The sequence below is a fragment of the Cinclus cinclus genome, chromosome 4 (assembly GCF_963662255.1).
Source record: "Cinclus cinclus chromosome 4, bCinCin1.1, whole genome shotgun sequence".
Lineage (NCBI taxonomy): Eukaryota > Metazoa > Chordata > Aves > Passeriformes > Cinclidae > Cinclus > Cinclus cinclus.
The window spans coordinates 53,424,366-53,447,950 of record NC_085049.1 but is presented as its reverse complement, the minus strand read 5'-3'; the positions used below and the strand labels follow the sequence as shown (position 1 = coordinate 53,447,950).

At 39.7% G+C, this 23,585-nt stretch overlaps 1 protein-coding gene across 1 annotated transcript in view; it reads left to right on the top strand.

The window, feature by feature from the left end:
- Positions 1-5,710: 5,710 nt before the first annotated feature.
- Positions 5,711-23,585, top strand: part of GNPTAB (N-acetylglucosamine-1-phosphate transferase subunits alpha and beta) — a 37,429-nt gene continuing 19,554 nt past the window's right edge. The window contains exons 1-7 of the mRNA XM_062491251.1: positions 5,711-5,827; positions 10,354-10,439; positions 15,912-16,031; positions 17,625-17,666; positions 18,404-18,609; positions 19,274-19,338; positions 19,527-19,661. Of these exons, the coding sequence (XP_062347235.1) occupies positions 5,711-5,827; positions 10,354-10,439; positions 15,912-16,031; positions 17,625-17,666; positions 18,404-18,609; positions 19,274-19,338; positions 19,527-19,661 (771 nt within the window). The remainder of the gene's footprint in view (positions 5,828-10,353; positions 10,440-15,911; positions 16,032-17,624; positions 17,667-18,403; positions 18,610-19,273; positions 19,339-19,526; positions 19,662-23,585) is intronic.

The following is a 23,585-nucleotide window of genomic DNA, read 5'->3' as shown; positions in this document are numbered from 1 at the left end:
GTGTATTTTCAAAAAGAATGATAAAACTTAATATTTAGAAAATAAGGTTACATTCAAATATTTCCTAATTTACTAAATATATTAAATAATGGACTGGGGAGATTTCCCAGGCTATTTCATCCACTTCATTAGGGACTTTGGAAACAGACATACAGATATGATTCAGTTTGAAGGCTACTGTCTATTTAAATATTAGTTTAACATTGCTAACAGCGTATCTCTTTAAAAAGAAAGGGCTTGCTATAGAGAAAACCAAGGACAAAAAACACAACACCCCAACAAAAATAACAAAAACCCCAAAGCAACCAAAACCAAGAGCAAATGCCAGCTTCTGCAGAGTTTCAAAATCTTTCTTCTGGCTTTCTGCAAGCATTTATTATTTCAGTTTGAAGTGTGCAGGAAATAACAGATCTTTCAGAGTAAAATGTTGGCGAATATTATTCTTAGAAAATCTGATTTTGCTGCCAGGTGCACATGCTGCCTCAGCTTCATCTAGATGCTCATTTTCAGAAATTTTTCCAATGGCATTGGTCCAGTCCTTTGCTCTCTAGGCACTGCTTTTTCATCTGTTTCTGAAATACTACTGTTTTCTGTTTAGTTACACCTAATTTACCAGCCATGCTCTTCAGATTATTTTAAATATTCTTTCCACTATCTGCACAAATAAAAATAAAGGGGAAAGGATAGGTACTGACTGATGTTTCAGAGATAATATTTTTTCCCAGTAGAGAAATGAGTACAGTAGAGAAATGGGTATGAAGAAAAAAAACTCTACATTCTATGAAGAAAATTTGAAAATTTTCAAGTCAAAAGTCATAAATGTTCCTTGCACACCTGTCCAGAGGGTTGGGAGCTGAACATCTGGGGGTTTTCAAAAGTACTGAAATACTGAGCATGATTTTAAAATTTCCACTTTTGCTGCAATACCAAGTGAAAACTCACTGTCTTCATATATCTAGAATGCATTTGGCTCATGAGTCTAAAATTACTGTAGACTGATTAAGAGATAATCCATTACAAGACACAGCAAGGTCTAACAGTGTCCCTCAGAAACCGATCACTTATATTCAATCTCTATTTTAGAAGTAATGTCAGTGGGATTGAGTCTCACCAAAGCCTAAGAGCTCTATAAATGGTGAGTCAAAATGAGACTATGTGTTGAAGGATGGAACACTGCTCAGTCGCTGTCTTTTGCTCTTTTATGTTCTGAGTGACTAATGTGATTTAATTATTGTATTTGATGGGTAGTGGTACTACAAAATTCACAGTGGCATACCAAGATATTAATTCCAGTATGCCTAAGGCTAATGCTTTAAATTCCAGAAGCATAGGTAATAAAGTTTTTTGGGAAGGTAGAGTGGCAGGGAGAGAAGTCCTAGAAGGCCCTATTAGCTCCCAGTTCCTTTCCATAGAGAGTGCTTATTCAGCTCTTCAAAGTAGTTACAAACTCTCCACAGGTAAGTCACTACCCTCTATTCTGAACTTTTATTTGCCTGATTTGAGCCACCTCTGAATGCTCAGAAGTTCAGAGCATTCACAAATGAAACCAAAATCCCTAAGAGTGAACTACTGGGCCTTCAGAATACTACAAGCTATCTCGTGTGTTGTGAAAATTCAGACTTCAAGTGGAACAGGCATCAAACTTGCTGAATTTTGTCTTTATCTTTGTGGTCAGTAATTTTTGCCTCATATAAGTGCTACAAGCTTAACTCATGTTTATGAAAGAGGCCATACAGAGACGAATACAGGAAACCTATGTTGATGTTAATCCTCTTTTCTTTAGAACAAGATTCACAAAATGTCCAGTGAATAATATTCTTGGATAACAGAAAAGCTTGAGATGCTTGGTTGATTATTTATGGTCTCAACCAAAGATAATTACATTGTTGCCTCGGAGTTTAGCTCTTACCGTTCTCCTTTCCCAGCAAATGCAAAAGAGAATGCAAAAGACCTGGAAAGAGCTACTATTGGACAAGTTTACCATGTCCAGTGAGAAGTTCTGCCTTCCTCAAGATTTTGAGCATTACAGAATTTCCACTCCTGTTGAATGAAAGTAAATATTACTTTCCTTTTCAAAATAGCTTCTCTCCCTCTTAGAAAGGTCTAATTTAGTAAAAAACATCAAAAATTCAGTTTTCTAAGAGTTAAGAGAGAAAAAAATATTGGCGAAGACCACTTGCAGAAAATCAAGATCAAGATAAAGTGTGTTTATAACTATTTGACTGCTTGTTTAGATTACATCATAATCCACAGGAGGCATGCCTTTTTGTTGAGTGCTGCTACGTGTACCTTTGAGTTAATGCAAATACAAGAACAGTCAAGTAGATTGTCCCAAGAGCCCAATGGTTTACATGGATAATGACTTGGCAAGGCCCTTAAGTATATGTTGGATTATAATGGCAGCACCTAAATTTTATACATCCTGACATCTAGTGGAATTTATTGCTCCTAGCAGAATATCTGAGTTCATTTGCATCTCCAGTGATTGGGAGAAATTGAGAAAGTTATGCATTCTGTTCTTGGATACAATTATAAAGTTCTCACCTGGTGAGCTGCATAGACAGTGCATTAGATAAAATGTGAGAACAGAATAATTTGGCCTAAGCCCTGCTCCTTTCAGACACATGCCCACAAAGACAGCTGCAAACAGATATAAGGCCCCCTGATCTGGTTTCTGGTTTTGAGCTTGGAGATAATTTCTAGTGACAGACATAGAATAATTCCAGCAACTTTGATAGATTGTCTCAAAAGGTATTTGAGGCAGCATCTGCTATGTGTACCTTAATAGCTTGCCATTAATTAGCAAGATGAGGGTGGCCTTGTTGTCATCCATATTTTACACCTTTCACAGAATCACATAATCATCAAGGTTGGAAGAAACCTGAAAGATCATCCAGTTCAACCATCAACCCACCATAGTCACCCCTAAAATGCATCTCCAAGTGCCACATCCAGATGCCTCTTGAACATTTCCAGAGATGGTGACCCTAACACCTCCCTGTGCAACTTATTCCAGTGCCTGACCAGTTTTTCAGTGACTTTTTTTTCTTCCAATACCTATGCAAAACTCCCCTGGTGCAAGTTGAGGCCATTTCCTCTCATCCTTTCACTTGAGACACAGCAGAAGAGGTCAGCGCCCAACTCACTACAACATCCTTTCAGATGAATGTAGAGAGCAATGAAGTCCTTTCTGAGCCTCCTCTTCTCCAGACCAAACAACCTGATTTACCTGGGATAATTAAAACTTCAGTGGACTGAAGATGGAAAGAGTCTATGAGTCCATAGCAAAATGGAATATAGGAATAGGAGCAAGAATAGAGTCTTGTTTCCTGTCACAAGCTGGTTAGGCTATCTCTCAAGGCTTGATAGGTATTCCTGCTATTCCTATTTCAAATACATACCAGAAGATGGTTTTGTCTTCTTTTTTTTTTTTTTTTTTTTTTTTTTTTTTTTTTTGTTTTGTTTTGTTTTGTTTGTTTTGGGCTTTCCTGTGTTTAGTTTTAACCTGGTGACAATATTGCATTTAGTTTAAATAAGTTTCTGATCTCCATTTCTGTGATGTGAACAAGTCAAAACCTTTTAGTGTCTTTTTAGAAAGAAGGATCTGGTTGTTCCTTTTCATGCACCTGTTTCAGTTTAAACATATATTCCTTGAATGTAAGTATTCTACAGTAAAGGACAGAGTGCTATCATGTTTTGTTCAGTACCTTTTTATATCTCTCTGTCTAATAGTATGCTGTCTGACACTTTATAAAATAATTTAAAGATTATGTGAATTTTAATGGCTTTATCACATTGGTATCATACAGAAGTATTTATTAGTCTGTATAAATGTATCATCTCACACTTAGTACTAATTATTAATCCAGGTCTTGAAGTAATTCCGCTTCCCTGACTGGTTTTCTGCTTTACATTGGTGATATATCTCTCAGCTTCATCTTTTCAGCACATTCAGTTTCGTTTCTGCATTTACCCTGAATTGTTGACCAGAAATAGATTTTTTTTTTCTTACCAGAAATAGGGGTTTTTCTCAAAATCTGCATATGTGCTATACCTCAGTTCCCAATGAAAACCTCAGTCTGCTGACTCAGAAACCAGGCCATCACTGGTACTGCTGGCACAGTGCTGTAGGTGATGGCAAAGAGAAGCTGTTAGGCAGTAATAATAGCTTAATAGAGTAATAATAGTTTAACAATAATAGCACAGTGCTTGAGCAGGAGAGGCAGGTGAGGGAATATGCAAAGATTATATTCCCTTAGGGTAGTACTTTGGCACATGGATGAGAATATGTGAAGGAGAGAAAAGTTTGGCTAGTCATCTGTGTACTGAGACTGGAAGACTGGGTTTTCCTGAAGGGCCACATCAGTATTATCAGGCTGATAACACACCACAGGAGGAGGAAAACAGCACTATGATGTGGGCTCTGAGGCTCTGCAGCTAACCCCAGATGAATTTGCCATCCTGTCCCATGGCCCATTGTCAGGAAAATCCACAAATTCCAGAGGTTTATGTCCAAAAACAAGACAGAGGAGTCCTGCTCCTTTATTTGAATAAAGGGAGCGAGTCCACCGAGGCACACACCCGCGAGGTTTGTTCTCTCGAGGTTTGGGAGGGCACATCCTCCTTTCATCCTAAGCTCCTGGCTGCATGTTGCCCTCTTCCTTTCCCCACTGCCTGAGGTACAGGGAAGGTACAGACCTCCAGAACTGCCTACCACATACCCCCCTTGAACCTACTATGGTACCCCAAAGTTCAGAAACGCAGGCTCGTGCAGCCCCTTGTTTGTTTCAGGAGCCGAGCTGTCCAGGCCCTGCATCAAACCTGCTCCCAAAGCCAGTGGGGACACTAAAGCCCCATTTCCAAGACGTTGACATCCATACCTTCATCCATCAGATTGTAAGGACATTAGCATAACTTTCACCCTGAAGAAAGACAAAATGCTGTGACAGGGAATAGGAGCAGGGCTCAGTGGCTTGCGAGAGATGTGCCAAAGAGCTGTGCCCTCTTGGACATTTCCTACAGCACAGCCAGGTGCAGTCCTCTCACACCACCGCTGTGTAAATACACTGGGACAAAGTTCTGGAAAGGGTCAGGCACGGTTACTTCACACAGGAAACACAAGATCACAAGGACGATGTTTGTGGCTCCGAACAGTCACTGCAGGGAGTTTTAAGAAATACTTAGAAGCCCTTTATACGCTTGGCCTCCTGCGGGCTCTGACAGCCGGCGGTGTCTCCGCCTCACCAGCGCTCGACAGCCGCCCCGACTGAACTTCACGGCAGAGCCCAGCGTGTGCTGTCACCTACTGATCGCTAACTAGTTCATTCTTGTGTTTTCCTCAAGAGCTGCTCTTGAAGAACTCCCTCAGTAACCCTCTCCAGCCTGCTGATTCCCATTCCACGAACCCATCTCCGCACTTCATTTCCGCGCCATAACACCCACGGATTGCTTAAATTAAATCTCAGCACGCAGCTCGGCTGTATCTGGGTGACGTCCGCAAGCCCTCAACCACGGCAGGTCCCAACCCGCCTCCACCGGGAGGGCCGGGACCGCCGCTCCCTCAGCGCGGCCCTCCGCCCCCGCCAGGGGGCGCCGGGCGCCGCCGGAAGCGGGGCGGGCGCTGGGCCGGCGGCCCCGCCCGGCGCAGGCAGCGCGGGGAGCGGAGCGGAGCGGAGCCGGGCCGGGCCGGGCCGGCGGCCGCCGGCGGGCCATGCTGCTAAAGCTCCTGCAGCGCCAGACCTATACCTGCCTGTCGCACAGGTATGGGCCCTGCCTGTGCCTCGGGGGCCTCGTCCTCATGATCGTCTCCGCCCTGCAGTTCGGGGAGGTCAGTACGGCGCGGCGTGGCTGTCCCCCTTGCCCTGCCTGCCTCCTTCCCTCCCTCCGTGCCGAGCCGAGCGGTGCGAGCGGGACAGGCGCGGCGCCGCGGCTGCACGGCCCCGGGGGGTATGTGGGGCTGTTTTTCCTCGGGGGAGCCGGGTAGCTGAGTTGTCCCGCGAGCAGCGAGCTCCCTCTCCGGGCGCCTTGCGGGTGAAGGGTCCCGCCCATCGCGGCGCCGTGCGCCCGGTTCGCGCCGTGCCGAGCGGCGCTGCCGCAGGCCCGCGGGGACCGGCTGGCTCTGCCCGCGCCCCGCAGCACGGCAGCCTCTCCTCTCCTCTCCTCTCCTCTCCTCTCCTCTCCTCTCCTCTCCTCTCCTCTCCTCTCCTCTCCTCTCCTCTCCTCGGACAGCGCCGGGTGCCCCCTCGGGGGAGAGCTGGGGTCTGACAGGTGGCACAGCCCTGCGGGCTCGGACAGCTGCTGTTTGCTGCTCTTGGGCAAGTCTCTTCCACTTCCTTCATCAAGTGACTTGTTAGTGCTGTGTTTTTGTTAAGAGTTTTTTAAGGTCTGTGTTGGATGTCACCTTCACACGTCGACTGGGAGTGACAAAATCTTTCTCTTCTCCGGAGTTTAAGGAGTTAAATGTATCCTTCCCTCCAAGCTGCGCAGCAGAGTTTGCTGTGCTCGCTACTCGTTACTTAGTTTGCTCGTATTATTTTTGTCAATGATGCAATGTTTTGCACTAATTGCACTTTTTTCTGGATAGGATTTTACACGGATGTGTTGAATGTTTATATCTTCATTTCACATTGTCCTATCGATTTGGTAAGTCATCAGTAAAGGGATTTGGAGAGGAGAGAATGAGTCCTAGTGTTTCCTAATGTAGTGAGGAATCAGGGAAGTCAAGTATTTTTGTCAGTCTGAAAGGATGGCAATGTTCAGTACCAGCAGACTGGAATTTTGTGTTCCCCCCTTTTTTTTTTCTCTCTCTATTTTAATTTTATGAGCTCTTTCAGATACAGGGTCAAAAGAAAGAAGAGCCATAAAGATTATAATCTAAAACTGTTGCATGTACCCCAATCAAAACTTTTTGTGTGCTAAAACATCTTTGCATAAGGTACTGATCTCTGCGGTTTTGCAGGGACCACAAGTTCCTGAAACACTTCAAAGCCATCAGTAAATTGGTTGTAAAATACTCACAGGCACCTGTTTGTACATGATTATCAGCCCAGATTGGTGTAGTTCTCATGGTGCTGTGTTTCTTTGGAATGGGGACTTAAAGCCCAACTTTAGGATATTATAGAACTTTGAAGGTTTTTAAAAATATTTCAGTAGTTGTCTAAGTTATCACTGATTTTGGTGAGAATCAGTCGAAATCACTGCTCAGGTTTTCCTGCTATATCTTAGTTCGCAGCTTCCAGTCCTTTAAAAGCTACTTGGATAGCTTAGATACAATTTAGAGTGTTACCAGAAGAACTGGAAGTTCCATGTAGGAGTAGATTTTCCAAGTTATATGTGAAGAAGAAAGAAAAGTGACCGGTAATGTTTTTGGTTTTATATTTTTGTTTGTTTTTTGTTTTTTTTGTGTTTTTTTTCTTTAACAGCTAAAAGCCACCAATGAAACATCTGCACTATTTTTTTTTTTATTTTCTTTTCAAGGGTGGTAGATAAGCCTGGTGAGAGATGTTTGCATGTGTGTTGCTTTTTGCCTTTGTATTTTGGTAAGCAGTGGTAGTTCATTGACTTAGGGGAGACAAAGCTCTCAATGAACACTGTTAGACCTCTTCCAACAACTATCATGGGAATGGAAAATGCTTCTCTTCTTTAGTGCAGAATCTGCAAGACAGTAACTAATAAAAAACTATAAAGCTGTTTGGGAAAGGAAACCAAGAAATCTTTCTAGAAATTTGCAGCTTAACCACTTCTAGCCATCTGTGGGAAACTCAAGCAATAAAAAGCAGCGTGAGGCAGCACTTATCAGACCCTGGTGTCTGAACAGCATTTGCAGTTCTGCTTTTCCCCCACCCCCCAGAGCCAGCTTTTTTTTGTTGTTGTTCTAGTAGGCAAAATTAGGTCTGATTTCTTGGGTTCATGCTAATGCCAGTATTACTGGTGGAGTAAAAATGGATGGTTAGGGCTAATAATTTGAGATTGGTAATGATGTTCTCACAGCCAGAAGCTGCAAATTAGCTTAATTTGAAGGAAAACCTTGAGTGAAATACTAGGGCTTTGAACATGAATGAAAAATATTTCTGTAATAACATACAGGGCAGCCAGTTCTAAGTCAGTATTGTTCCCTGTTTGTAAGATGAGCTTTAAGTGTTAGGGGAGTTTGATTATAAATCCATCTTGGCCATCCTTCTGTAGGTAGCTCTGCTTTTTAAAATGCTTTATAACCAGAACAGGCTAGAGCCACTGCTGTCATGTCTCATACAGTATTTCCTAATAGGTGGTGTCTCTCCCCTTGCTTTTTAATGTTCCCTGGTGGTTTTATAATACCAGCATGTAAAGTTGAAGCAAAACAGCCTCCAGGCATTATTGCACCATGCATAATGTGTCAGGAGGAAACAGTTGTAGGGAAAAAAAATGTATCGGGTAGGAAGCGTTTTTAACTTTGTTCTTTCAATATGTTCCAAAGAGATCTGTCCTCTTCTTTTTGGCTATAGTTACCCAAAAGACAAAGAAAAAGGGCTGGAATGATTAATGTTGTTCTTCTGGAGAGACATATTATTCATATAAAATGTTGTTACTCAAATAGTTCTGTATTTCTTCTAGACACAGATCAGTCACAGTGTGTCAATTCGTCATTGTCAGTAGGAGTAAACGTTTCCACGTGGACATGAACTTCCAATGTGCGCTATATTAAACCTAGCATTTGGCAGAAGGACTTAATGACTTGTGCATTTAAAAAAAAGGTGTAATAGTGTGCGTTTTAATGAAAATTCCTGACCTAGGTATTGAAGGGAGGGGATTTTATGCCTACCTGGGAAATGTGTGTCCTTTGTGTGAGGGGAATGGGAGTGTGATGATGTGATCTTGGTTACAAGGAGACCATTTGCAGCTCTGGCAGGAATTGCGGTGCGTGCCCTTGTCACCCAGGCACATGATGGAGCTTCCCTGCTCTGTGGAAGGCTTTAATTTGCTTTAGTGGCAGTGAGGGGAGAGGAATGTGTAACCTCTTAAGATGGAGGGCGATTTGCTTATGGTTTTGAAGGTGACCTTCCAGAAATGGTATATTTCATAGTTCCCACAATACAGGGAATAAACAATAATAACATTTAAATCTAGGTAGAGTGGTGTAAAGTAAGTACTATAAGTACTATGCTTTCCTGGTTTTATTTATTTTTGTTTTGTTTTGTTGTTTTCATTGGTTCCTTTTTTTGGGTTTTTTTTCCCCTCTCCAGTACATACATATATGTACTAATCCCAGTAAATTAAGCCACCGTACCTTCAACTCTAAAACAGCACAAAATGCCTCCACAAAACTACAAAATGTAGTTTTCAATGTTGGACTTCCACTGTAAAGATGTTGTATGAAGTTTATCTCAGAGGAGAACATATATGTTTTATATTGCTTCTATCAAAATACTTGGACTTCTTTGTTATGTCAAAGCATATTTACCACTTTGAGTGTTGAAAAATTGTGTTGTTTTTTTTTTCCTGGCCGTTTGTTTGCAAAGCTCAGATTTTGGAGATATACTTCAGTATATCCAGTATGAGAATAGAAAAAGATGAGCAAAATTGTGCAGGGGTGTGTTAGGGGCTTCCTGCTTGTATTGAAGTATATTTGATTTAGGTCTCAGTTTTGGGAATACATTCCTGAATTTTTAAATGCTAAGAAACAAGGGGAAGGTGTCCTAAATAAAAAGTAGTTTAAAAAGAATGTACATAAGTCACGAAATACTTTGTTGCAGAGAAAAGCAAAGTTTGTTTAAATTAAGTGTGCTCTTCAGTCCTGGGTCTGATTGCTGCCTCAGTGTCAGTTTAGTTGGGATTGTGGTCTGCTCAGTTCTTCATTAATGCATAGATTGATTTGAATGAAGTCTGTTGTGGTTAAACATTTTAAATGATGAAAATTAAGTGTCTGACTTTAGAAGGTGGTGGCATCAAGTTTGTCACTGTTGGGTTGGACATGATGTACACACACACACTTGAACAGAATAATAATGTAAATAACCTCTTTATTCTGTGTATTCTCCAGTTTCTGTACTCTTAACAAAGCATAATCTTAAGTTGTTGACGACATCAGAATATCTTATTGTTTTCATTGGTGCAAAGAAATTAGTGTCAATATATTTGGCAAAAAATTTGTAAAAATTTAATAAGGCCTGTATACACATATACTTACACACGTAGCCTAACTACAAAAACCCTTTATGTCTCTTTTTAAATCAGTTTTTATGCTTATGGCCTTGTCTTCTTCCTAGCCACAGTTACACTCGGAATTCATCAATTGCTGTTTCTTCTACTAAGTCAGTTTGGCTTATAGGCCAGCTGTCAAACCTCTCCATAGTGGTTTTGGTTTTTTCTTTGCAGGTTGTCTTGGAGTGGAGTAGAGACCAGTATCATGTTATGTTTGATTCATACAGAGACAACGTTGCTGGCAAATCATTTCAGAATCGGTGAGCTTTACCTACACTTGACACTATTTTTTTGTGTACATTTTACTTAGTAATTAAATATTTAAATGAAATATATTAGTTGAAGTAACATACTGTTGAGTAGAACCTTACTATATGGGCTCTAAATCTGCAGCAAATTTTAAACTTAATGAGTGCTTAGTTTCTATATAATCTCCCAAACTGGAAGATTGGCTTTTGAAAACTGTAGTCATGTAATAAATTTACATTTTAAATGTGTTTAGTTCATCCGATCTCTAATGAAACTTCAAGGAGGTGACAATGTCTACAATGAAGGAAGGCCATGACATGTTTTCCAAGTTAAGATAGGAAAACAGAAGGAGTGTTTCTGTGTGCTTAACTTTGCAATATTCTGTGTTTTGAGAAATTATTTTAAAATTACCTTATGTTTTATTTGATGTCTTATGAGGATCATTATTTAGCAGAGAAGTCACAAAGCTAGTAAGAAGCTTTAAAAAGCTGAGTGCATGGGAGAAACTCTCACAGCAAGTTGGAAAGCCAAGTCATGTGTGTCATTTATTTCAGTTGTGTTAACTGCTACATGACTTCCTGTGGTTTCATCATTCATGTCTGAATAGCCATGCGGTCTGTTGCTCAGGGAGTAGGTGGACTATGAGTTGGTAGGTGGAAAAAAGCTACTTAGCAGGTATCATCTGACTCTTAATATTGATGCACTTGACTGGGAAAAAACTAATCTGAAAGCAGAAGCTTTAATCTGCCGTGAGGTTTGTTGCATCATGGAACTGTACAAATGACCAGATCAATTTATTGCACTTTAGTTGGTTTGAGATAACTCTGTAAAATGCATTTCATGTGTTGGTGAATACTAGGAACTTTTATAGTCTCTGTTCCTACTCCTTTCCCCCAGTTTCCAATGGACGACTGATAAAAGCGGAGTGATGCAGCTCATATGGATGAATAGTTTAATATTTACATGTTTTTAGCAGTACTGAAATGAAACATGTCAGTTTGGTCCTGTCACTACTAAAATGCTTGAGTTTGTAATATATAACTGGAGGGGTTTTGTAAAACCATTGACCTTTTCCAAAACAAAATCACGAATCTTACTGTTGTGGTGTAGATATAGTCAGTTCCCATTTCTGCAGTGTTTCCTTACTTTAGTTTGGTTGTGTGAAGCACTCCTTTGCTAGCGTTCATTTCTGTGGGTTGAGCAAAACATCCAGTGCCAGGAGCTAGTGGCTGCCTGAGTAAAAGCTTAAGGTTTTCATGACGGGTGCTTAAAACATTCCAGTTTACCCATATGCCTTTAACAATCTTATACCAGCAGTAAAAGGGAAGTTTGCTGTGATATTTGTGTGCAGCTACCAACTTCCTCTAAAAATTCATACAAACAAGAGGTTTTTGTGGAGACATACTTTTAGGTGTTTGCTAACTTTTAGATGTCCCTTGTCAGGGGTTCAATTAATTTTAATTGCCAAACTTCACAAATGCAGTAATAAACACCGTCTTCCAGCAGGCACTTGCATCAGTGGTGGTTTGGTGGAGTTTTTTAGGCTGGTGTCAATGTAACATATAGAGCTGCACGTAAACTGAGGACTTCCAGATTGAATCTAGCTTGTCCAGTGATCTTAATCAGTTCCTATTTTAGTGCTAGAGAAAAATATTCAGAACAGGAGGCTTGTTGGTTAGAAAATTAAGCAGGTGTACTGCTTTGTGGAAAGTAAAAGCTGCATGGCCTTTGGGAAATATCAGTGGACCTTCAGTTGAATTTGAGTTGGGTTATTCTTGGGAGCTTTGTAGGTAGAATTCTCTGTTCTTTCCATACAACTTCTGTGGGAAAAAACCTCACTGTGAATTGCAGACAAATTTGTGTCGCAAGCTCCTTATGATGATAACTCAGAAAGCTCATCACTCAAAAACAATGGCATCTTTAGTAACAGCTATTGAACACTGTTCTCTGCCATACCAAGGCATGCTTCTGGTTTTGCCTTGGAGTTTAGCAATTGCTTTGCCTGTTTTTTCCTTCCTGTGGCAAATCCTTGGCATCCCAACTGTGGCACTTTTCAGGTAGCCACATCAGCTGGTAAGCTTGCTTCTTATATTGCTCAGGCTCTTACCCAGCTTGAGAGAGTGCACTAGAAATTCCAGGGCTTTTTACCAAGGCACTTTATCCAAACCCATTTTTGAAGACTAAATTTTGATATGAAAATAAAAAGGGAGAAAAGATAACTAAAATAATGGAGTTCCATGCATAAGAGTTTTTGATGAGGACTGCATTTTATTACTCTACTTGCAAATGATAAGTATAGTTTACCTATTGTAAAATGTAACTTTGCTATTCCAGAATGTCCTGTTTAAAACTCAAAAATACCTATGTCAATATGTGAAGGAATAATTCCCATCTTTTAAAAATGTGCAGGCTGATTTCAGTGTGGTGCAGCAAGTGGTAGCTGTTGGTGGTTGGCCAGCTATTAACTGTTGAGCTGAGTGAGGCTGGAGAGAGGAAAAGATGTACAAATCAGGGAGCAGGAATAGCAATGGAACAGCTGAGTTACTGTTAGTGCATAATTACAGAGCTGGAACAGGCAGGGAGGCTGGGAGGTTTACTGTGAGGAGCTTAGACTTCTGTTGTTCATAAAGAGTCTCAGCAAGGTTGGAGATCACCATATGGTAGTTTGGAAGAGATCCAAAATCTGTTGTGCTCCTTCAGCAACAGTGGATGTTGAGACAAAAATTTGTCTTCTGCCTTAGGTGGTGATGATGGTTCTCTTATGTAAACACATCATGGGTTTGGGGACTTCCTGCCACAAGTGTTCCCCTGTCCCATCTGTGGAAGTGGTGGCTCTGGTTTTGTCTTCAAGCAGGATCCTATGGATGTTTTTAGATTTCCAAGTAATAATGGATTTTGTAAAGACAAAAAGATAAAAACTTTGATTAATTGTGTGGGAGTCTCCAGGGAATTTACCAAAGTGATGGTTTTCTGTAAAAAGTGTTAAGATAATTCCCGCTTGGAATCAAATTGCACCTTCGAGTCACATCTGTTAATGAACCAGAAGTTAGTAATGTCAAAGAGGGGAAATAGCTGATTAGAAGGGTGGCTGTATTTAGTAAATTAACTCAGGTCATCTTGGGCTTAACCTGTTTGCCAGACTCGTGTTTCTGATGAAGACTGAATGTATCAATCCATGTGAAGGAAACACAGCTACAGAATTTGAGAGAGTTTTTGAGCTTCTTTGAACTTCAACAATTTGCAAAAGACTCTGAATGTTAAAATAGTGTTTGAGACCAATACTACTGAAGTGTAGTATCTGTTCCTTTTAGATTTAAACCATTTTATAGCAAAATTCCAATATATACTTCTGAAAATACAAACTCTCAGTGTACTTTAGGAAGCCTTGAGAGCATCCAGAAAGCTTTGGCCAAATCCAGAAAGGTGCAGTTTTAACAGGTACTTGGCTTAATGGGAAACAACAAATTGACTTGGGATGTCTGGGTTTTATTATTATGTTAGATAAATATTACTTTCTGAAACAGTGTGTGCAGACAGTAAAGGTGCATTAAAGAAATTTGTTGAGTATTTGGATAAATTTTGAATAATTGGACTAGTGGATCTGCAAACAGTTCACTTTTTTTTTTTAATTGGTCTGTCTTTATTCCCACCTGTAATGAAGAATGAGCTTGCCCTGTCAGGGTTAATTGAGTTGACATGCCTGCATCTGACTAAAAATGCTTTTCCTATGTGGAATTTACCAGCTTTTGACTGTATGTGGCACAATGTGGGAAATTACATAGGTATATATGCTACTGCATAGAAACACACTTTTATAAAATGGCAAAATGGAGAGAGGCTTCACAGAAGTCAAAATTGACTCATATGATAGAATGAATCAGAATTCTTTTGGACATACTGTGTTCTTCGGTGAAGCCTGGGTGAGTAGCTCTGCACTTTGCCCAGAAAGCTAAAGCTTGGGCATTTTTGAAATCCACTGTCTTCAGTCAGGTGCTTCCACCTAAAACGCTCCTTTCTGAGCTGTAGTGTTCCAATGAATATCAAACCAGTAATTTAACTGATCCCAAGAAATGTAGAAAAGCTGGAAGAGCTCCTGCCATTGAGTTTCTACTCCTCTGGAGGACGTTTTAGTTCAAAACATGCCTTGTAAATCAACCAGAAGTTAGTTATCTCTGGAGAAAAAAGTGAAATAATTAAATAGAGGATTAATTGTTTTCAGTAAATTGACTCTTTTTTTGGATAGAAGGGTAATCTGCAGATGTAAGAGACTTTCTGGGTGGTGCTACTAGGGAAGGCAGCACTGCTGCTGAGATGTTCATATTGTCTCAGAAGGAATGCCCCACCATTATCCTCTGAGAGCTGCAGTTCAGTTAGGAACAGTGGTCAATTGAATACAAAATGTTCCAGCCCACTGTGCTGTGACAAGCTACTGGCTGACCTTTTACCAAATTTTATGCCTTCTGAGCCAGTAGAAGATGAAGCTGGGTGCAAGTTCTCTGCATGGCATGCTGTGCAAGGGCAGGTGGACAAAATGCCTGCCTGTAAGATCTGTCTCTCTTTGAATGCTTTTAAAGGATGCAGTGGGTGGAGAGAGAACATCCTCAAACCTCTCTAATGCTGAGATCCATGGGGTCACAGGATGATGCTTTCCAATGATTGCTAGGCCATCTACAGTTTAGATTTTTAAAATTTCTTGACACTGAAACTTTTGAAAATAGTATTTGGGGTATCCTACTGCTATATGGGACTGAGATTCCTCTGTGGCAGTAGCCTGGAGTACCTGCAGACACAAAGCTGTGGGCCTTGGAGACATTATCATTAAAAAATAGGAAAAAGGTACCCAAACGCCTTCCTTCTGCCTTATGCATGCTAGGAAATCTGTAACTCTCCAGAAACAGCTCCAGGATATTCATTTGTGTCAAGAATTCATTTGTCTGCCATGTCTAGAGTCTGAAATAATGTACCAAATTAGAATGTTGTTTTATGAAATGCCTTGTTAATATAATCTAAGTGACATTCCTAGGATAGAGACCTGGTCTTGCTGAGATCTTATTGGCTCTGTGCAGTTAAATAACAGTAAGTATGATTTAAGTTATGCTTCATGCTGTCCTGTCTGAAGTAGCTGGTGAATTAAGAATGCGCTCGGGTCTTGGTAATGACTTGAAAAATATTTGATGGGTTTGAAGGAGGTGAGCCGTGAGTTTGAGTCAGTGAAATTTAGAGCATAAAGTTAGGATTTCCTTTCGTTACTGAACAGTAAAAACCACTTTGTGTCCTTTAGTTTGATGTCTGTGCTATTTTGTCAAAGGCTTGTGTATGATTAAGACCTGATATATGTAGCTAAAGAGTCTTTTTGCTTTGTCTTGTTTGCAGCCCAGACACCAAGTATTTCTGTTGTTACACAGAAATTGCTATTGTAGGGTGCCATGAACACTTGTATGTAATATTAAACAGCTCATGTAGCTTTCCTTTGAATTGTGTAGGCTTTGTTTACCCATGCCAATTGATGTGGTGTACACCTGGGTGAATGGCACAGATGTGGAACTGATCAAAGAATTGCAACAGGTCAGGGAACAGATGGAGGAAGAACAGAAAATAATGAGGTAATACTCATAGATATCTTTTCCCTTTAACTGACAGCAGCGATGTAATGCTGTACTAGTTTTCTTTGTCACTGTTTTTTCCCATGTTACTCAACATGAAATTTAAAAGCATATTTTCTCACCTCTTCATTTGGTTATTCCTGAAACCTTGTTTCAGTTCTACTTTTAGCTGTAAAGTACTGTCTAATTAGAAAATTGTTTAAGATAAGCGATAATTAAGGCTGTTCTGTCATGAATTTGTAAAATGCCATGTGGAAAACTGCACTGTGTATGTAATTTTGTATTGATTTCTATAATAAAACTATGCCTCAAATGTATAACCTCTCTTCATCCCTTTTTTTCTCTCCCTATCCTTCTGGTATTTCATTTTATAATAGACTCCAAAAAATCTTAAGCATGTTTCTGAAGTTCTTGTTTTTCCATTAGTTATAGTCTCACAAATACTGAAACTGAGAAATGGGAAAATAATTTAAACATGTTATAAAGGTATGAGTTGGCCTTTATCTATGGAAGCAAAGACATGAATTGCTGCATTTGTTGTTGCAGATTGTGCTGTAGAGTTCTGCAAAATTATTGATCTAAGCCTTCAAACACAGACTGCTGCAGATACCTTGGATGATGTCTTGTAACCGTTGATTTAGTTTTTGATAAGCAGCTCTGCTCACATGATCTGTTTTGGCCAGTAAATATGCTAGGACAAGGACAAGTCTGTATTTTAAGGGTTATAATAATTTAGTTCAGAATAATGGGAAGCCCACAAGTTAGTGGATTGATCTGATTTTTGGCATGCTGTGTCTTGCAGTATAGGTACAACTGACCTAAGGGATGATCTCAAGGGAAATTCTTGATCACTTCTTTGTTACCTCAACACTGGAAATACTAGAACTGCAAATTCATTGACCTTAAACATAGACAGTCTCTGCTCTGAAAAGCTTTCAAATTTATGTTAATATTTTCTTAGCAGTTCATATAGCTAATATTAGTAGGTTTAGTTTTGTCATCACTCATGCTGTGATTCCTGTTTCAGGAAGGGAATAAACATGTTTTTTTCCATAACACTGATTTGGAAAGTTGAGATTAAGCTTATGAATAAGACTGGTGTCTATACCATGTTTGCTATCTACAGGGACATCTGGTTCCCTCCCATGTAGATAATTTTTTTCATGTTCTTTTAAATCAATGAGCACTGCTATAAAAAGAGCTGTTTCACATACCTTATCAGAATATTTATGTAAGGCCAAACAATCAAGTCAACCTAGTTTCAGGTCACTTCATCCTGGTTTCTTACCAGTGTTTCTCACATCAACATCACTTTTAAGTAACCTAATAATAACCCCATAAATTCCTGGTAGCAGAAAGTCCTGCTGCCACAATTCTCAGCACAGCCATGAATTTTTCAGCTCCACACTGCACATGAGCAGTGAAGGGCACGTGCCAATCTGTGCTCGCCTTGGCAAGGCCTTGGCAGCTTTTTATCTTGGTTATAGGTGCTTTGACAATGTGTCCCTGACACAATTAACAATCTGAAATTAGATTCAATTCCTTACTGTCAATTCAGTGTTATTTAATATTCTTGTTTTAACTTTGTAATAGGGAAATCCTTGGAAAGAATGCAACAGAACCAACTAAGAAGAGGTGAGTTTTTGAGATTTTTGGGTGCAAATTGGACTAAATGATATTCTACTCATTGTTAGCTGAAAGCAGATGCTGGTTGGGAGGGTGGTTTGGTTTTCTGTAGCCTATGCAGGCTTTCCTATGTCATTTCAAGAGCTGACAGCATGATAATATATGTGCTGAATAGAAGTCATGTTATTGTGACATATATGAATGAGCTTCTTACAACAGTTTCTGGAGTTTGGAATGCATATCTCTGTCACTGTTCAGGGCACTGTTCTGAGTATGAAAAATTTTTCATGCTTTTGAATCATAAAACTCCAGGTACATATGCATTAAAAATTCTGTGTTGCTTTCACCTGCCATTTGTATACTTGACATTGCATATAATCGTCTGTAGAGGGTCCACTCCTCTTGTGGCTCTGCTGCCAGGAAGCAGCAGGACCTAGTCTGTCCTAGTTGTTTGGCTTGGTCCTTTTGTTATTTAGAGATCTTTATAAAGTCTCTTCTATAGGCAGACTTGTAAATCTTGGAAACTTTTTTTGCAAAAACAGTTATGAGAATAAACTAAGCTCTACCAGTCAGATATTTGCTTTCTGCAGGAAAATAAATGTGCTCTTCAAAAATTTCCCCTTGCCACAGCAAATGTTACAAATAATTAATCAGATTTTACCAAACCTTTTCTCATTGCATCCAAGATTGATTTTTATCCTAAATTGTTTAGTGTTGTTAAATATACCTTTGGTATTTTGCTGTAGTGAGAAGCAATTGGAGTGTTTGCTGACACACTGCATCAAAGTGCCCATGCTTGTCCTGGATCCTGCACTGCCTGCCAACGTCACACTGAAAGACCTGCCGTCCATTCATCCTGTTTTACAAGCTGCTAACAACATGTTCTTTGTAGCAAAACCAAAAAATCCTTCCACCAATGTGACTGTAATTGTTTTTGATAGCCCTAAGGATGGTAAGAAGCTCTTTGTCAGACTTCATCCAGTTTTCTAGAGCAAGTTTTTTAGTAAGCTTCTGTGAATTAATTTTGGGGTTAGTTTTTTTATTTTCCCTCCAGTTCTGACTTTGATGCTGATTTTCTGTTTGACTTCAGCAAGTCATTCAGTGCCTCTTCTTGCCCTCAAACTGTTTCTCTAAATGATGACATTAATGATACTGTTTGCTTACTTCCCAGACAACTGATTACAGATGATTAGAGTTTTGTGCTTTAGAAAGCTATTGCAAAACAGGTTTGATATCTGAATATCTGTGTTGCTCAGATAATCTCAAGAGGCTGGGGTTTAGACTGAGGAAGATTAGTTTTAGAAATCCTCTTAATTGCTGTAAAGTCTAGTTTGAATAATGTGCAGTAAGTTCTGCCCTTGTTCAAAGGATTGACAACTGTAAAACAAAATTATTCATAGGTCTTAGAGTAAGTATGAGTTTCATATTGTAATATGTCTAGTCCAACCACTCTTCATTTTACTACCAAGAGTTATTTACAATTTATAAAGACAACTTTTCACACTATAAATATTCCAATGTCTTTAGTTTGCCAAAGTATTTCTTGATTACTACAATACAGAAAAGAAGTGACTATACTGGGATAAGTTCTTGATTTGCAATTTTATGTATTCTAGTTGAAGCTGCCCATTCTGGAATGCTAAAAGACAACAGCAAACAGATAGTATGGAGGGGTTACTTGGTATGTACTTTGACCATCTGTTGATGAGCTTTTCTATGTGTTAAACATTCCATACATTTTTAGAAAGTTTCTGTGCTGTTCTCTTTCCATAACTCACACGTAGTAAAAAGTTCTCAGAGCAACCCTTGTTGTTTTGTGAATTATTCTACCTTTAAAATGGTCTTTACACCCTGTTTTCTTGTTTTCAGACTACAGACAAAGAAGTTCCAGGTCTAGTATTAATGCAAGACTTGGCCTTTCTTAGTGGATTTCCAGCTACATTCAAAGAAACAAACCAGCTACGAACAAAACTGCCGGAGAGCCTGGCCTCCAAAGTAAAACTGGTAAGGCTCTGGAGGAAAGAGTGCCTTAGTTGTACTGGTGTTTTGGAATGGCTCAGGTATGTAATCTCACCCACCTAGGAAACTTAGGATATTTCTGAGAGTAATCTGGGTTTTTTGTGTGTGATTCTTTCCTGTGTAGTGAAGAGTAGCAAATAGTGACTCTAAGAGTTGCCTGCAAAAGACCAGTTGTCCAATCTGTGACTGCAAGTTCTTAGGCATTACATTTGCTATCCTGCAGCTGATTGAAAGCCAGCCTTATCAGTTTCTCTCATTTGCTGGAGGCTGTATTCTTGCTGTAGAATTCTGGATCACTGGCTTGTTTAATGTGACAGAATTTTGTTTATGTGACTTCTTAGTTTTTTTTCTTCCCTCTTACCTTTCTTGCTAGTGACAGACTGAATGCTGTGTTTCTCTCTGCTGTGTGCTTTGTAGGGTCCTGAGCAAGTTGCACTTCAGGTGACCCAGCTGCAAGGCAACAGAAAACAACTTGTGTGACTGCCATTTAGTGCCTTCTGTTCTCCCCTGCTATTTGGACACCTATTAGAGTTACTGTCAGGTTTAATGGATAGGTGGAAGTTTAAGAAATTTGTTAAAAGCACTGGCTTTTGTACTGGGGAGAGATGTGATTTGTGGTGTGAAAAGGGCTGAGGCCAAGGAGTTTGTGGAGAAGGAGTTTGCAGGGATAATGGGATGGCAATCCATAGGTGATGTTTTCATTAGTCTGATGTACACCTGTAATATGGGCTGATGAATTTTGTGACTTGTTCATGGTGCCCAAATGAACATGAGGTCCCTTTTTTTTTTTTTTCCCTTTTGGTAGGCTGGGCAAACAAATCATGTACTCTGTTGCAGATATTATCTTGTGTAATTCCTTTCATAGGCTGGTCACACTCCAACATAATGCAATCCTAAATTCTTCATTCTTGTCTCAACTTGTGTTAACTGACTTAGAGCCTTGCTAATGGCAGAAAACTTGCAAAGTAAACACCTTTGTACCTCTCTTCCTACATGCTCTAAAACAGATTGGAGAGGGTTTTTAAGTACTTACTTAAACCTAAATAAATGTTTTCTTTTGTCTTTGCATGTCTAGTGTTAACAGCAGTTAAATAACAGTGGATATTCATATGGTTCATTGCTGTCCAGATGAACATAAAGGCTGCATCCCTGGGGCATCTTAGATATGTTTCCCATCTCCCTGTGTGTCTTTATGGAAGTGACATCCCATGCCTATAATCTTTTTATATGATTTTCCTTACCCTGTCTTGGTTATGCTTTTTAATTTGTCATTGGCCATGTACCATCTATTTGTGCAGATTCCCTTTTCCTTGAAGTGTTGTCTGTGTGCAAACACTGCCACTGTGGTTGTGCCTAAGAGCTCCTCTTCTGCAGTTTGGTTAGGCAGATATATGTACCTGTATAAACACAATTTTTCTCAGGTATCAACAATATTCTGCCATTTTCTTTCTGGTCATCTTTGTCTGTGGTTCTTTTTCTGGTGGTGGACACCTTAGAGCAATTAAATTAGGATTATTATATCCTGTACGGTCATAGCAGTGAATTCTTTTCCAACCAGTCCTCTGTTATTGATAACAGCAATTCATATATGTTACGAAGAAACTTAGGTTATGTGAATGTAAGAAGTCTTTTATTTTCATGCATAAAGGTTTTTACATCAAGTGTGGATGTGGTTGTTTCTGTAGAAGCATTTGGTAGGTTCTGAGCTCAGAATCAGTTCTTATTTCAGTGGATATGGTAGGTAGGCAGTAATGGTAAACACAGCCAAGTGTGGTTTTCTTCTTACCAAAGGGAGATGCTAGGTTAATGCTACAGTTAAGTAGAAAAAAGGTTGGTTGTTTACAGCCTGCACTGACGTTTGTGGCAATTCCTCTCCTGCTGTCATTTCTGAAATCTCTGAAGTGGTGTGAGATGCTTGGTGGAGATGAAGAAAGTTTCACCTGAGCTTGAACTAGACTTATGTCTCCTAGACATCACCTGATGCTTAATGGATTTCTGTGCGCTTTAAGTGGCTGTTTCTTACCTCAACACCACAGGTAAAGAAATAATAAAAACTTTGAAAACTACTGCTGTTAGAAGGGAAGAAGGGTGAGAAAGGGAGGAATGTAGTTATTGGTGCATTTATGTTTTATGTTGATAATGCTGTTTTGATTGGATTGTTTTAGTTTGGTTGACATAACTTCTAAGTCCAAGGATGACCAAAAATTGTTCATCTAGACCAGATAGTTCTCCTAAAAATCTAAATATCTGAGCTCAACTAGAGGCGATTAAAATGTGAAGATTCATGATATAATGGCTCTATTTTCAAGGTGAATTATCTCTGTTAGACCTACTGATTTTTTGTACTTATGGCCTGCCCCTAAGTAATGAAATGATTCAGAAGTTTATTTCAAGATGAAAGTTGAACAGCAGTGTGTCTGTTGGTCACATTTGTTGTTGTAGGTCATGTGTTATGACAGATGAAGTTGAAAGTGATACTTGGCAGATTTTTATTGTCCACATATTCTTAACTGAGCGTTAGAAAGCCACTAGATGGAGGTGTTACTCTGGTTGTGTAGCTGATGGCTGCTGAGCTGTTTCTTTAAGGGCTCCAAAGACCTTACCTTGGACCTATATGTGAAAAGCAATTGAGTATTTCCCCACTGCCTCCCACCTTAACTGCATTTCTAAAGGTGACTATTATTCAGCCTAAAAAGATGCTTGTAACTTAAAAACTACATTTGTTTAAGAACTTGGTTTGTTTGATTTTGGGTTTTTTGAGGCTTTCACGCTAACAGTTTTTCACTGAAATTGCAGTAGTGAATTTACACAGTAGTGAAAATTTTTGGAAAAAGTTGATTTTTCCTTCAAGGTGTAATATTCTAATTGCCTCAAGGAAAACTAAGAGCTTTTAGATCTTCCTCTTTGCAAAATATCATCTCCTTTAGTCCACATGTACACACATACATAAATGATATAGACGAGTTATGTTAGAAACTTAGGCATGTCTTAGCGACCTTGTCTTACTAGTGGAAGTAAATCCACATGGGAAACTGCAGGCACAGTGATGTTGGGTGTTTGCTGTCCTCACTGGAGGATGGGGGTCTAGGATTCCTATGGCTGCTCAGCAGTGTTTCTGGAGCAAACAGGTGGCTCCAGGAGGTGGTGTTATGATCACACAGATGTAGCAAGTAAGCTTTGTTAAAAAAGAACCTAAGCCATTGCATTTGTTTTGACTCAGAAATGACCCTCCTACTATGTCATCTTATAATGGGCACTTGAGACATTTGTAAAGCTTTTTCTAACTCTTCAGCATATGCTTTCTTTCTCTTGCTCTATGGGCATATGAGATTTCCTAATATCCACACTGGAGTGGAGAAAGGGTAGCTTCTTATTTCCTTAATAATCAGATTCGGTCATTAAGAAGATAAGGTGTAATAATTTAAGGACTGGTTAGGAATGAAGGTCCCCCCTCAGAAAAAAATGCTCTTGAGGCCTTTTACCTTGAGAAAGTGGAAATGAAGGTATTTACTTCTGCATGGGGTGTCTGGAGCTCATCAGGCTCCTAGTCTAGTAAGCTAGAAGTGAAACATGCTGGCTCCATGCTGGATAATCGGCATTTCAAGTTCCCTGGTGGAGATAATGCAGTTTTCCTGTCTTGCTTTCACATGTGTAATAAAAATGTGTCCCAGTGGTGGTCTGTGTATGCCTGCAAGGTGTGTTCTTGGCCTACTTGTATTAGCAGAGGCTCACCTTGTCATGCTGACTCTCTGCATCTACATTCTTGTTCTTCTTTTCTGTTTTGGCAATACCTTTGGATCTGCTGACCTGTTTTGGCAGGATGAAGATGTTCTCTGGAAGATAATATTTTAAGGGAATGGGTGATTGCATCTATCCTTACAGAGAGAATGTTGATACCTGTGAGATGTT